General features: G+C 38.8%; 1 protein-coding gene across 2 annotated transcripts in view; it reads right to left on the bottom strand.

The window, feature by feature from the left end:
• Positions 1-15,924, bottom strand: part of LOC132200101 (protein jagged-1b) — a 51,352-nt gene that overhangs the window by 30,068 nt on the left and 5,360 nt on the right. The window contains exons 1-2 of one of the 2 annotated variants that reach the window (XM_059625303.1): positions 15,232-15,780; positions 10,170-10,472 (exon numbers count right to left, since the gene is read on the bottom strand). In XM_059625303.1, the coding sequence (XP_059481286.1) occupies positions 10,170-10,472; positions 15,232-15,324 (396 nt within the window). In that variant the 5' untranslated portion in view covers positions 15,325-15,780. Of the gene's footprint in view, positions 1-10,169; positions 10,473-15,231; positions 15,781-15,924 lie in introns of those variants that run through there. The other variant, XM_059625304.1, reaches the window with a different exon arrangement.

The raw sequence follows: 15,924 nt of genomic DNA on the forward strand, positions 1-15,924 counted from the left end.
TCAAATTTCGCAAGAGTTCGATTATGGATGCTTTAGAGAAAGCAAGCGGGAGGCAAAGCAAGCAAGCAGAGAAGCGGCGGCGGCGGCGGTGCAGACGAGCCAGCGAACGAAATGGCTTTTGCTTGGCAGCGCCGGAGAGTATTAAATTCTTCAAATAATGGTCTTTTTACTTCTTGACTTCATGTAGCTTTGCCTGGAGGCCATCGTGTCTTGCGGAGGTAGGAGGATGAGGGGGCAATCAATTGCTAGTCTGCGCACATTCTCACAGGCCAAGCCCAGGGACATGGTCTCCCTGCTTAATTTTGTACACTACAGTACAGCCAAACAGGTTTTCGTGGTGGTGCCGAGAGAGTCCGGGGAAAATGCTGCGAAAATGCACCGAGCGCGCAGCAATAACTCTTTATTTACACTTGCTGCTTCTTCTTCTCCTTAAAACGTCTCTTTAATTTTTTTCGCCGATTTTTTATCCACTCGACTCGGCAGGTTCCTTTTCTGACGACGCGAAAACGAGAGGAGTGCTTGCCAAATATTTTAATTTCTGCTTGTTTGGCGGAGGCAAATGTTTTTCGAAAACTCAGCGCTAATTTGCTTTTTGAACTTTTTGGTCGGCGCGTTCTTTCGTGATGCTGACGCTCGCGACTCCGCGAGCGGAATTTCTGTACGCCGGGCTGCTTTTTTGCACAAGTGGCACTCCAGACGACGCATTGAGAAGTAATATTAATTCACTAATTGCGCACTTATCACCTGGATGTGCCTAATGTAATGTAAATTTTTATTTGTAATGAACGATTATTTCCCATCTTGAAGAATGAAATTCCATTTCAGTCATAGTTTGTTAAAAAAAATTAATGTGAATTATCTGCATTGATGATTTTATTAAACTGAATTAATATTGAATACTGAAAGGTGACACTATTCACTCAATTTTCCAAAGAAATTTCACTTCTTTTACTAAATGATGAGAGATATAATATAATTTTTATATTCCGTTTTTTATGTAAAAATCTACGACAATTTTCCTGTAGAAACCAAATAAGATATAATAAATTTTAATTCAAAAAAATTCAAGTAAAAAATAAATATTTACTACAAAAATTGGAAATAAAATTTAAATAATAAAATTTAATATGTAATTTGTTTTTATAAACCATGGTTCAAAAAATTTTAAAACGCTTGTTCTGTAAATCATAAAATTTTAATGTAAATTTTATATTTATTGAAAGTTTAACAATTAAAACTTAAAACCAAAAATGATTTGTAACTTAAAAAAAAACTGCTATGGATAACAAGTTTATTCAAAATTCCTAAAACCAGAGCCTGAATTAATATAAGATGTACGGTTTAATGAACATAAAATTTTGAAAATTGCAAAAATTTTAAATTTAGCGCTGTTTGAGTTGGCTGCAGTGTTATTTTATCCTGTGCTAAATATTTGCAAATTCGATCAGTGCCGGTTGTCCTGATTACTTTTTCGTCTACGTCGCTTCTTGCTGCATTTCGAGAGAAATCGCACGGCCCGATCCGTGCGCTGACCAGCAAAAAGTCTAATTGGACCGGCACTATGTTAAATTGATAATGAGAAGATTGTTAGCAGAGCTAGTGCGGCACGCTGGAGAAAAGTGTTCCGCCGCGTGTGCTTGTTTCACTTTCAACCCTAGAGCCAATACTTGTACCGCACGCTCCGCCGGCTAATTTGATTTATCCACATCTCTTTCTCAATATCAAACACATCACAATAGAAAGTGGAGCTCAAACACAAAAAGCACCTGCCATCGCGACGAGACAATGCAAATTGATTGCAAAAAAATTAAATCCGACGACGACGGCAAAAAAAAATTATATATTCGCGCATATCGCAGGCACGTCGTTAATTTTCATTAAAAGAGCAACGAGCACTGAAGCAAAAGGGCAAAAAGAATAAAAAAAAGTAAACGTTCCCGCCGCGTTACATGAATCGAATGCTGCGCTGAGAATTTTCATCATTTAATTCCGATGCTATATTACAAAACGAGTTTTTCAGAGCAAAACTACTACACACCGGCGCGGAGGAACGGCGGGGACGAGTCGCTGGCTGGCTCGCCTGCTCTCTCGGAGAAAAAGAAATACACGAATAAACTCTTCTCTCTCGCCGGCTGCGCGCAAAAAAATACACAAGCGGCTTGTTCGTCCGCGCCGCGTTCAATCTCTGCTGCTTCTTTATAGCTTCGCACAGTCCAATCAAAAATAATTTCTTACATTTTACAGATTATAAATTGCAACAGTCACGGAGACTTTGAGCGCACCTGAAAATTCACGTCTCCACAAAGAATGCAATCAACGACCCGCGCGCGATTTTCGGCTGCTTTCCGCAGATAAACGCCGCGATGCGATGAAAGCCAATGATACATAAATATAAATTTTCGCAGATGACACGGAGAAATTCAGCAATCGGTTCGGCAGCCAGGCATATGCATAACTGTTATACATGGATCTTGTAAGACCTGCTGGCGCGTCGTGAATTGTGAAATGGGAAACGTATTCACTCGATAAGATGTGAAATATAACGAGAAATTGGTTCGAATTGACTGTAAGACCATCTCGTGATTCATTGTTTAGTGATATGCTATGGCAGAAAATTTTTGCGGAGTGATGTCATTCATGTTACTATTATCCCCAGTTTTTTGCATTATTAAAGGGATTTAATGCACAGAACTAAATGCGTATAGTTAATTTCATTTATATGATACATTAAGGCTTGCCATGATTGCTGAAGTTGAAGTTTTAAATGTATTTTACCAACACGATTATCAAAATTTTTAACAAATTTTGATAATACTAATAAAAATAAATCATAAATTTCTCAAAACGATATTTTAATAATAAAAATTAATTATATTAAAATAAATAATCACATTAAAATTAACAAAACTTTTTTATTTTAAAATATGAAAGTTAAATTATTAATAGCAAATAAAAATCAATAAGTACTGTGAAGCTGAGACACATAAATTTTTTTCAATTCGCTGTGTTTCATCATTTAAATTGAGGTTAAGTCGGTTGCATCACTCATTTCAATTAAAGATCTTCTCTAATGAGAAGCTCGATTTTAATTAGACCGCGCTCCAACACACGGATTTAATTTTAAGCCTTTGGTATGCTTTTAACCAGAGTGTACGTTTGCACGTTAGTGTAATAATAATCTCTTTCGTGTTGTTGGACACGTTCGGTCTCTCTTCTCTTGTAGTTATGACGCAATTTAATTTTAAGCAATAGAACACTTCAGTTGCAATTATCCCTCGGCGGCGGAATTGAAACATAAAATGGGATATAAAAACGCGGCGAGCTATAAACCACAAATAGGTACAAACGCACTGAAACGCTTTTTATTCTCTCCTTTCTCGCGAGCAGTTTTTCATAAGTCGTAAAACGAAAGCATGGAAAACGTTAAATAATTATCATTTGGCGGCTGAATTTTATACAGATGCAAGATGCAAGTTTTTTTTTAATTTTAGTACCTCGTAAGCCGTCGGATGGAATTAAAAAAAATATTCCGACGTTATTTACGATATCATTTCGTAATTAAAACCTCACAAAAGTGTCTCGGCGGGAGTTATTCCTTTTTGCTCCATTTCTCTCAATGTGAATAAATTTTATTTCGGTGAGGAATTAGCAGCCAATTAAGTCGCTTTTTTTAAATTTACGACGTGACAAGTTCTTAAAATCCGTCGGTGTGTTGGTTTTGTTTTACGTCTCGCGAGGTAAAAGAGCGTTTTTAATATTCTGACAGTGGTCACCGGCTTAGACACTCATATTCATTTCCAGCGCGTGTAATCTGAACCACTTTGCCCCGTCGAGCAAATTCGTATAAAGCGCCGAACAAGCGTTTAATGTGCGCGCAGGAGGAAAAAAGGCCAAAGCAAAGGAGAGACGCCGCCGCCGGTGTGACGACGGCCAAGACGACGAAGCTGCTTAAAAAATATATACACACTTAATATATATAATGCAAACTGATTAAAAACCGCGACTACTTCATTATCTAATTTGGTAAACTGGTTTCGTTCGTCTGCTGGCGCAAAATTCGTGCACGGTTATGAAATTGATGAGTTTTGAGAGAGTAAATATACACCTTGCCACGCATCATCATATTGAAATTCAAAAACCTGACCGGAATGCGAGGTATCTAATAAACTATATAATATTTATGCAAAAGTGTTGCTGGTACCTCGTGTAATTAAGTATTGTGAATTAAACTATAAAACTAGTACTGTTTTGGCATTTTAATGCGTTATTTAAAAAAGTGACTTTTTATAACGGTTTTAAAATTGGAAACCAAAAATGTTAGGGGATAGAACGAGATCAACTGATATATAACTTATATAAGCAATATTGAATATTGAAGTTTCAAGTTATCATTATATTATATTTTGATGATTTTCTAAATTTAAAATTTTGATTGATATATTATTATTGTCCAAATTGTTCTTTTTGATCCTCAAATCAATTGTTTGAAAAAATAATTAACCCAAAACATCTTTTTCATTTATTAATCCACCATACAAAAAATAAATCTGCTTTAAAGATGTCTCTATATAAATTTTTTTACTGCATTATCAAATAATTCCTATTTATTTTGCAGTAAAATGAAATAAAAATAATTTACCTGCGCGTAACGAAATTATTTTTCAATGCCTTTTTATTCTTGCCATTGTTGAGTACATTAAGACTGGCTTAGTCTTCAAAGGCGTGCATTACTCGTCCAAAATAATAATATAATAAGTCCGTTTCAAAGGAAGCAAGGCAAACAAAGAGCGGTTGCTCCAAGGACGCGTACGTTTCTTTCATTCAACGCGCGCGAATAAAAAGCAGCCGAATCAGTTTTGCAGAGGCAGTGCGTGCGGTCGAAAAAATATTTTCGTCTTCTCTCGCACATATATACTCACGTATGTATATTATAATATGAGCACGTCTCGTATAAAAGCGCATAAATTTTAAGAGAGTTTCGCCGCGAACAGAAGACGGTACTGTGTGTGTGTGTTTTACATTCGCATCTCTCTCTCGGATTAAATATCTGCGGTCGAATTAAAATGTTAGCTGCTGGCCGTGTCGGTCGTCGGTTTTATTAATAAAGCGTCCGATGAGAAAGAGATGAATCGTGGCCATTCAAGTAATCCTACTTTTCTCTATTTCGATGCACAGACTATGACATCATCCCGCAGAGAAGAGGTATGAACTTTTCTCTTTTTCTCTCCTGGTGGCGGCGCGGAGATTGCGGAGCTCTTCTTTTTTTTCTCTCTCTCTCTTTGCGGGCTGATTATTTACCTTAGTCGTCGCTGCGTCGAGGTGACTTTTTGATTTCAACGTATACAGCAGGTCTGTGTAGATGTCATCTCGTCCGTTCGCCAACGAAAGAGGACGTGATGGATTCTCGCGGAGCTCCGATCCATCTCCGCCTTTCATGCACCACGCTGGCAAGCATGATCGGAGGCATTTCCGCCGCGAAACACACACACACGTGAGAATTAAAAGCGCGCAACCGACTGACCTTCTGGACCGCAATTATTTTTTCTCGCATCGCCTTTTTGCCCTCAAATTCTTCTCCGCAATCATTAGCTCGCGCGCCTCGCCATACTTGACAGGGAAATTTATTGCGAATTATTGTGAAAACGCACCGGCGGTTGTTAATCACTGATGGCGGAAGGTCAAACTGTTTTTTTTTTCGCCGCCAGTATTTATGTATGAAAACGATTGGTCGAAGCAGCCATCGTGAACAATCGAAGTGTAATCGTTTTTTCCACTCGAGTATACAAATCAAATGAGTATGAAACTCACATATTGTTGTTGATCGGCTTGGTATTTAGGAACATCTTTGTTGATGGTCGGTGCATGTACCAGCACTGTTATATGAACGATTCAAAGAGACGTTAACAGTCACTCGCAGCAACGAACAATGGAAGCAGATTGCAATAAAAAGATTTATTTTAAACAATGTTTTATGTTGTGCGCTTTTAGTTGAAGAGTTCTAAGACGATTTTTGACTTATTGTTAGAGAATTGAGAACATGGGTCTTTGCATTGTTTACAACTGCATGCAAATTTCGAGTATGATGTGAAGGCATTGGTATTTTTGTTCAATTTGTTCCAGCCAGGAATGAATTGAAAAGTTTATTCGCATAGTTGAAGAATCTCCACTTACAAATCCGTTAATAAAACGTAAGATTAAATTTGTGATAAATTCTTAAGGAACAAATTTACAGTATAGTATGAATAGCTAATGCTATAATTTGCCACATTAATATTTATTTTATCAACACATATCTTATATTATATGTGGTTCAACAAATTAATAATTTATTTCTTTTAAATTTCAATAAGTGTGGCAGAAAAAAAATAATATTTAAATTAAATAAATAATATTGTTTTTTAAATTATGTTTTGGTACATAACTCAGTAATTAAATACAATAAATATCAATTTAAACAAAATATGATAAATAATCTTTTTTATTAAAAATATGGTTTTTTTAATTGTGTATTAACTATTTGATGTTTAAAAGAGTAATTACTTGACAGCATCTGGAAAACAAACAATTTTTTTACCTTCCTGAACTTTTTCGAAAGCGATCAAAACTAATTTTCCATTGTACGCTCGCCCACTGCAATTAGTCGCGGTCGACGCCGCTTTTTCCCAGGGGCTGAGCGCACCGACCGTTTTACAGCCGCGCGTAATTGTTTAATTTGTCAAAATGATGGCCCCTTGTTTGAGTTTCCTTGGCCGACATGCAAGCAAGCAAACACACACACACACAGGCTTGCTGTGTACTCCTAGCTGCTGGCCATATTTCGCGAGTGGCGAATCCCACATATAAAGACGCTGATTGTTTGACTTTCATTGAACCTCGCGGCTGCACACAGGAATATGTATCTCGCGCATGTACTGCGATGATGCTCCGCACGACCAGAGAAATTAAATGGAACGGCGCAAAAGGCGGACTTTTTAGGAGCAGCCGCACGTCCCACGCTCAATTTGAATAATGAATTCGTTTGCCGGCGAGGCGCGAAAGCGGCGCATGTACTCCATTTTTTTTAACGATATTTTTATACACGCGAATTTTATAACATTTGACGCGCTAACTGGTTTATGCCATTTTTGCACGCCTGATTCATCTCTCGCGGGAGAAAAGTCGCCGGCGCCATTGAGCTGGAGATGCGTGTACTTTCCTGCTTTTTCGGATTTAAAAGGTTTTCGAGATAGAGCGAGCAGTGCTTCCTGCACTGGGGACGATAACCTGCTGCCCAGTTTGGAGCAAAAATCTCGGCGACTGCGAGAAAAACACAATGAATAAATTAGGCAAATAATTTACCACGGCCGGCTAGCTGGCTGGCAGCAGAAAAGATATTATCGATCATGAACTGCTCTCATGAATGGTGCATTAGTCCATGAGATGCATCTTGCGGCACAGCATGTGCAAATTTGCACTGTCATTTGATATTGAATTCGAAATCAGCCGACAGCAGAAGGTTCAGCAAGCCGAGGATAAATATTCTTAACAGAAAAATATACGGACGGTTATTCGCCTTGGTCGAGCTGCCGCTTCTTCTTCTTCTTCTTCTTGGTAAATGTAGGAATAAATTGCACGATTGGATTATTGGGCTGAAATAAATTCGGCTCTTCATGTGGGTTTTTAAAAACAAGCGAAGGGAAAATATTTTCGCCGTCTGAAGGTTGGCTGGGTTGGCGAAAAACGCTGTCCGCTCGCTCTCTGCGCGCGGCTGATTTTTCAGGTAATGAGATGCGCGCAAGAGAAGAAAAATGCTTTAACCAAACATGACCGATCCCTGAAATACCTCCAGTTATTTAGCTTCACACGCCGCTCACTCGCTGCTATATATAACGACGAGTATAAAGTTTACATAACAGCTTATCAGCTCACGGTATAAAGCAAGCGCATTCAGCCTTTGTTAGATTATGCCTTTTATATTTATATAATATGTATCTGCGCGCACTCCTCTCGCCGGGTATATAGGAAGGTGGAAAGATGTCCCTTGCTGCTTCTGATCGTTGCTATGTGAGGTCTTTTGTTATTTGACTTAAACGGTGCTTGTAATTAGCAACTTAATAGCCTCCTGATGGCTTTAAAAATTGAATAATTATTGAAATAAGAATAATTTCCCTATCAACAAATTTATTTATAATATAAATAAATCTTCATTAAAAAAGTTAATATTGTATTGAGAAGACAACCAGTTATTTTTAAACTGTTAAAGAAGTGTATATGCAAAAGGCTAAATATAATCTGTTTAATATATTAAATTTATAACTAACTTAAAATTTATGAAATAATTTAAAAAAAATAAAATGTAAATTAAATTGATAAATCTTGATTATTATATTAAAATTAAAAATGATTAATTTACAATAACATCAATAATTTCAAAAAATTAATTTTTATTGCTTTTAAATTTAAATTTTTATATTTTCAAGCTAATTTTTTATTTTATGAAAACTTTGAAACCCTTCTGACATGAGACAAAACCGATTAAAAATAAATATTTTAAAAAATGTCTCTCATCATCCTCTTTTCATTAAACTCATCCTCCTAATATCTTCTTACTTTCGTGTTTGAAGGATTAAGAATGACAAAAGAAACTCATCTGGTGCTGAAAATTTTAAGGAGTCGTAGAATTTTTTTCATATTATTGCGACCAAAGCGAAATTCTAAGTTTAGATTAAACGCAAAATTACCTGCCCACTTCAAGCAGGATCTTTGTGGTTTGAAAATTTAACAGCCCATAACATCCGATCTTTACGACGTCTTTCCTTATACGCGCTCAAAGTGTTCCGCTTGGCGTTGATGAAAAAAAATCGTCTCCTTTCTCGAGAGCAAGCATGATCAAGACCCGTCGCCGCGCGCGCTGCGGCCGCTCAATTTGTGCACATTTGCGAAATTTGTGTATGTTTTCGCCCTCTCATGAATATTCAGCTATAGCAGATTCCGCAGCACCGCCTTCGGGACCGTAACGAATCGAGCAATATTAGCAGGCGTCTCGCGCAATTTCTTTTTCGAGTCGCCTCATTTTCTTATGGTTGCTATTCCTGCTGCTGTTGCTGCTTGTTTCCTTTTTTTTAACAAAAACATACACGCCACACAGCACATTTTGAGCATACAACACACTACTTTTTTCAACTTTCTTTTCACGCGCGCGGCGGCTCCATGCGGCCGAGCATCAACAAAAACATGCGAGAGAGCACACGTGAATTATTGTGCTGCGCGCCGAGCAAAGAAAATTCCAAACACGCGAATAATAAACAGCAGCATCTGTATATATTTGAGTCCGTCTGTGTCCGTTCGAAGAGAGCGGAGGCGGAGGAGAAAATAATAAGATGCCGAGCGCAGACACACGTACGTACATACACACGATGCTGAGCGTGCAGAATTGGGACAATGAGCGAGCATGGGACCCTGACGAGCACAAATCAACTAATTGTGCTTTGACATTTATTTGATCGCTCTGCGAAAAGAAAAAAAAGCGCGTCTCGCCGCACGGAATGCCCGCGGCGAGAGTGAAATTAATGATTCAGGGTGACAAAAAGTGCCGCTTGGAAGTCATTAAATGAAGATGGGCTCCACCGGCAGCAGCCAGTCGTGCTCGCATGGGACAAACTCTGCTTTCACCCGATGGATAAAAAATGGCAAAAGGTCAGTTTCTGAGAGTACACGACCTGAATCGTTCTTGCGTACTTAAACTAACATTTTTATATGAACGTCCTCTTTAATACATAAAATAGAAAATACAAAAAAGTTAACTCGGCAAAATGAGATTTGCGCCTCAAATATGTTTCTAAAGAATCTTAAAATTTTTGTAAATACAATTTTTTTTTTTTAATTTTAACGTCAGCAGTGAACCTAAAAAAGTTTAATTATTATAATTACCAAAAGTTCCTTATCTGATTTCTATATTATCTACATATTATCCATATTATAATTTCACGAAAAAATCTTCTTTAAAACCTAACGTATAAATTAAAAAAAATTATATTCACGCTCGAATTAAGTTTAAAACATTCAATTATAAGCGATTAGCTTATTAAACGCGCCGAAAGCTAGGTCAATTTTGCATGATCACGTACTCCTCAAAGTGGCAAATTAAAAAAAGGATAAGAGAAAACAACAATCAAAAGTGGATCACTTACCGTCCATCTGAAGGTAAACGGAAGGACGAGGTTGGTTTGAGATCTTGCGGGGTCGGAGAAGGTGAAGGAGTTGCCCCCGAGGGGCGGGCTGTCCACGGAGCCAAAGGAGCAGGCCCCCGTTGACGTCACGTTGCTTTGATACTCTTTGAGACAAACGTTGAAGTATGTGAGGCATTGGAGATGGCACGCATTAGTATGCCTCTCGCGTGGCTCACCACCACAGCAGTCTCCATTCTTGAGCTCGCCACGATGATTTACCATGGACAGGACTTGAAGTTCGAAGTAGCCCGAACTCAGCACGCCCTGTGAAGCATCGCAAAATTCCATCACCAACAGACTTCTCACACATATTTGTCACACACAAGAACAGGACGCGAATGAAATTACGAAAATCAAACACTGCTTGGGAAATTAAATAATAAATAATTTATAGATTAATTTACTTTATTCCCGTTAAAAATAGGATATTCCAAAATTTTGCAAAGAAATTCGGAAAGTATTTTAAATTAGAATTTCATTACGTGAAAAAAATAGACTTTGCAATTATTATGAATTTTCTTCCTCTCCCTTCATGTTCAACCAGACCGAAATTGCTCTCTGACTGAAGTACTCTTTGTGTCTCACGGTGGCTCGAAATTGCCCTCAAAGTGTCCCATTATGCGCCGAAAAGATGGGCGAACGGCAGCGGACGAGGAGCCGCACACGACGGTGATATTAAAGCGCGCCCGGGGGCACTGTTCGGGGTTGGCGCGGCACTTTTGGCTCTCTGCAAAATGCCAGAGGACATTTTTTCATAATGCGCCGCGATCCGCGGGAATATCTTTAAATAAAAAGCGCGCCTGTCAAACATGCAGCAGCACGTAGCGCGCGACTTGTCTTATTGAATCGGATCCAAGTGGACTCATCGCAGGGTGCGCCGCCAATTTTTTTCTCACGCCGCGCTGCCTCGGGAAAAAACTGCAAAAAAAGGCTTTAATGCTATTTCAGGCCGAGCGACGTCTGATTCTTTCAACACGTGTCGCAGGCCGCGTTTGTTCAGAGTTCAAGTTGGTCCAGTTAAAGCGGCGCTCGCTTCATTAATGGTCGGGTATTTTCAGCAGACGCCGGTGCATTTTTGCTCGTATGTGCGGAGAGCAATTATTGTCGAGTGTCGCGGCAGACGATCAATTTCTCTTTGGCGCCGTTTGGCGGGCGCCGATTTTGACACCGAAGCTTTCTTTGATGCCTTAAATTAAATTTTCATGCTGACGTACAGTTTTAATTACTGGGTTTATCATGAATATTTAGTAATATTGTGAATCAATTTAATTTTTAATATTTTCGCTGATTATTTATTTATAACTTTTTATAAATGGGTCCCATAAGGAAAATTTGATTTAAATATTTAAAAGTAAGGAAACCTGAAAAAATTTAAATGTTTTTTTTCTATTTATTGTAACAAATTTTCATTTCATATTAACAAAAATCAAATTTAATTCAGCACAAATTTCAGTAATCATATTATGATTCACTTCCTGTGGTGTTAATAAGTATAATTTAGAGAGTTACCTTAATAAAATATTTCAAATTAAAAAATTTTCAATAGCAATCAGTACAAATCACATAATTTAATTTAAAAAAGAAAAAAATGATAAATAAAAAAATAAAAAGTATAATTTTATTTTGAATTTTTGGAAATACTTAAAAGATCTCCAGAAGTAAATTGAGCAATGAAAAACAAAATAATTCATATACAACTCCGATTGTTATAAAAAAAATCATGGCATCGCATGACAGGTCTGAACCTTTTCACGGCGGGCAATTTCGAGTGATGCGCAACCTCGCATGACTGAAAATTGAGCGTTACATCGTGCATTATATTCTCTCAAAAAAACACAAAGGAGCGATATCGATCGAACAAGTCAGTTGTTCCTGCTCATTGTCTGCCCAATAATCCGCGCGCAGACGAGAGCGGCGCGCCAACTCTCTTTTCTCTCTATTTCGGGACAAGGTCTTAGATTAACTACATAAAAAAAAGATAGCACCGGAAGCTGCGTGGCTCCTCTGTGCAATCTTAGTTCATTGCTATCGGCTGCTGGATTGCTCAAGTATGGTGCTGGCTGAATACAAAAAAATAATCAGCAAAGCCCTTCCGCCTATTCTGCATTTCGAACAATGGCCCAATCGAGGGCCCAATTAAATTTGAGGAGCACCCAGACAATTCAATTAATCTGGTGGTCGTTTAGAGAAAATGGGAAAGAAAAACAATGCGCTTTTTGCTTCCTTTTAATCTATGGTGTTTTTATATATCAAAAACGACCATCAAGAGAGTGGCGCGGCAGCAATTTGGCGCAGAAAAAAATCGTTGCGCTCGGCATAAATGGATGGGTTGCTGCCAAAAAGCTTATCTTTTTCAGACTGGAAAATACGCGGTTGTCAAAATAATTGATTAGACAATAAAGAGGCCAATTTGGGCAAAAAAGTGCACGCCGCGGCGACCGGGCTAAGCATTTTAATTTCATTTGCTAATAAATCTTACGCCTGCCAACGCAGCAATCCGAGCTGGAAATTAATTGGAGGTTCCAGCACTCGAGGCAGATCGCTCGCAGATTTTTTTTATTTCATTTCTGCTGCTCATCTGCTGAACGGTATTTAACAATTGGCAAGAGATGATGCTGAGTGAGTGAGGTGAAAGTTGGCCGGCTCGCTCGCTTTTATGTGAATGCATCGGGCAAATACAATTCCGAGTATATAAGAGAGAAAGAAAGACTGAACCGCCGAGAGTCGAGACTGCTGTCACTGTGTACTCGTGAATTACTTCTGATGCTAATTTTTGCTCGATTAGTCGCGGCTCGATTGAAGTTGGCCCCGTAGCGTTTTAGACTCTGTTCAAACGAAAATTTGTCACGCCCGAAATTAACCAGAACTTGCTAGAGACTAAATAGTTTGACAAAGAGATTTGGTTAACATTTCTCAAAGTGCTGCAACAATACAATTTTGTAAATTAATATAGTATCCTTGTGACTAATTTTGAAAGGTCATACTTCCACCATTGGCGCGTGATCATTTCGCATTTTAGCGCAATCGGAGTCAAAATCATTAAATGATTTTAATAGAAACTTTTTCTTTTCTTTTTTTTTTTTTTGAAATTATTGCTTATTTATAAAAAAAAAAAATACATTTTAACTTTTGCAATTAAATTTTTCATAATAATTTAGAACGCACAAAACACTGAAAAACAATCATTGTGGAAATGAAAAAGCATGTTTGTTTTCCGAGTAACTTTTTCATTCAAATCAAATTTTTTTTTTAATTTTGAACTTGCTAATTACGATGGTGCTGATCTCACTACAAACTTTCGAAACAAACCGAGCTGCGCAAAACCAACAAAGAGGCGAATTTGTAAAGGACAAATTTATGGGATAAGTTGCATAGAATGGGACACAATCGGCTCGCAGCAGACGAACGCGCCTAACTCTTTCAGCCAGCCCAGTCATACAGTGTATATGTGTGTTGAACAGGAAATGAATGGTCACACGTATTATGTGTTGATATCTCCATATCATTGCCATCCTTTCATGTCATCGCGTAGCTCTCTCAGCAGCGCCGAGTCGCATCAAGCAAGCAGCGTGTGTGTGATTTGCATTTTGTGCAATTTATGCTGCAGCAGGAAGCCATTCAAGTTAATCAAAAAATTAAGCGGCTGCCAACCATTCATATCATTTTATTTATAAACGCACATTTCAATTATGCATAGTCAATGTGAAAAGCAGCGGTATTGTTGTTTGCTTCTTTTTAATTCATAAGTCGCGTCTCGTGGAAAACTCGGAGAATAATTAATCGGGCACTCATTGCAGAGAGTGCGGTGTGCGATTTTATGCTCAAAGTCGCGCTTGGGCAGAAGTCGCGGCGTGCAGCGTTTTATTTGTGCATGACTGTGCCAGGTTTTTATTTCTCCGTGTGTGCTGGATGGCACCGGGAGTAATAAATATCTGCACTTATATTGTCCTTTCTTCTGCACAGGTGCATCTCGGTGCAGCGCCGAGGTTTATATCGTCGTGCTTGCTTTTCAATAAAAATAGGCCCTGTATATGAGAAAGTTTATGACGGCGACCAGCAAACGCCGGTTGACACGACTGAATTAAAGAGAGGATTATGAAATTTTGCTTACACTGGAGATAAATAAACAAGGCTTGACGGTAATCTAAGCGACTGATGCGCAAAATTCATTGCAGATAAACTGTGAGCAGAGATGCAAATTTAATTTTGAAAAAAAAGAACTTTTTTTCTTATATTAAATTTAATCAACTGCTTACTAATTAATTATTATTATTAAATAATTATAAATTTACTTTGATTAATTTTCTTGTGCGATTTGTTTGTTCCAATAGTTTTGGTTTGTTTTCCCCAACCGTCAGCATGATAAAATAATTGCGGTATAATTAACCGATTGCAAACGCAGAAAGGCAAAACCGGAAAATATTCGCAGCCTCTTTCATTGTTTTGAGAGAGCTTAAAAACCGTGTGCCTAATTGATGTGCAATTAACCCTAACCATAAGTTGCTGCGTGCATCCATCCTTTCCGCCAAAGTGACCGCGCTTCCATCTCTCTCGGACGGAGGAAATTTCGCACCAACCATTAATTAAAAGAGCCAACCACTGAAAAGAATCGAAATTAACGGCTCTTAATTATCAGGAGCAGTTTCGTGGAAATCGGATTACAAAACGAAAAACGCGATCGAACGATCTCTCGTGAATGAGAAGAGACGGAAAAAAAATTTAGGTGCCGCCGCCGCGCGGCAAATTAATAATAAAATAACGAAAGGGCTTGGGTGAAGAAAAAAAAAACAACCAGATTAAGCAGAAAAACAGTAGCGTGCAGAAGCGAGGTTTGATTCAAGAAAAGAGCTGCTGACCGTCAGCACTTAATAATTCCTTCGAAATAAACAAAACGCAAGCAGAATGAAACGCGAGCGAGCGCCGGGCCCTGAGGCGGCCCCAATAAAACGCCCATTAAAAACACTCTGGGCCCCGGGGGACCGGCGTAATTTTTTCTTATCAGATTTAAGAATGAAATACGAACCTTGTGCTCGGAGATCATGAGTAGAAGAAGCAACAGGTAGAAGCAGAGGGTCTGGTAGCAATTGGCAAAATGATGTTTTCTCATCATTTGCATGGTGCGTGTTTGTCACGGCATCTCACTCGGAACAAAAGTGCAGAGGGTGGCGACGCAACCCCCGGTGTAAAAAAAAACTATCCACGCACTAACACCACCCTCGGGCGGTCCAGTTCGGCGCGACGGGCACTCGCATCAGCGAAAAATCCGGCCGCCGCGGTTCGAAAACAACAAGCAACTGAGAGGCGAGAGGAGGAAGCAGCAGCAGCAGCAGCCAACTGACAGAAGAGAGAACCAACTAAACAGCAGCAGGGGTACCTTCTGCAACGCTCAGGGCCATTACTCTCACTACACTGCGAGCCTCCCGCGAGACGGCAGCAAGAAGAAGTCGAACAACTTGTTCTCTGGACCAATCACAATAATGCTTCATCTCTCCACCGCTCTTACTCATCCTCCTCCTGGCGAAGATGAAATTAAATGATGTTGGTCTGGCGCTCACATTATCCCCACGGCACCCAGTGTGTGTGTGTCTGTGTGTGCTGTGAATTTTCATTCAAGGATTATATAAAAGGATACACACCTATTATGTGTCTCAGCGCCGCCGACCAGGCCTGATTTTTTTATTAAAATAATAACTTTGAGGCTTGCGGCTTTGTTCGA

Source organism: Neocloeon triangulifer, unplaced genomic scaffold, assembly GCF_031216515.1.
Source record: "Neocloeon triangulifer isolate White Clay Creek 2 clone unplaced genomic scaffold, ASM3121651v1 ptg000014l, whole genome shotgun sequence".
Lineage (NCBI taxonomy): Eukaryota > Metazoa > Arthropoda > Insecta > Ephemeroptera > Baetidae > Neocloeon > Neocloeon triangulifer.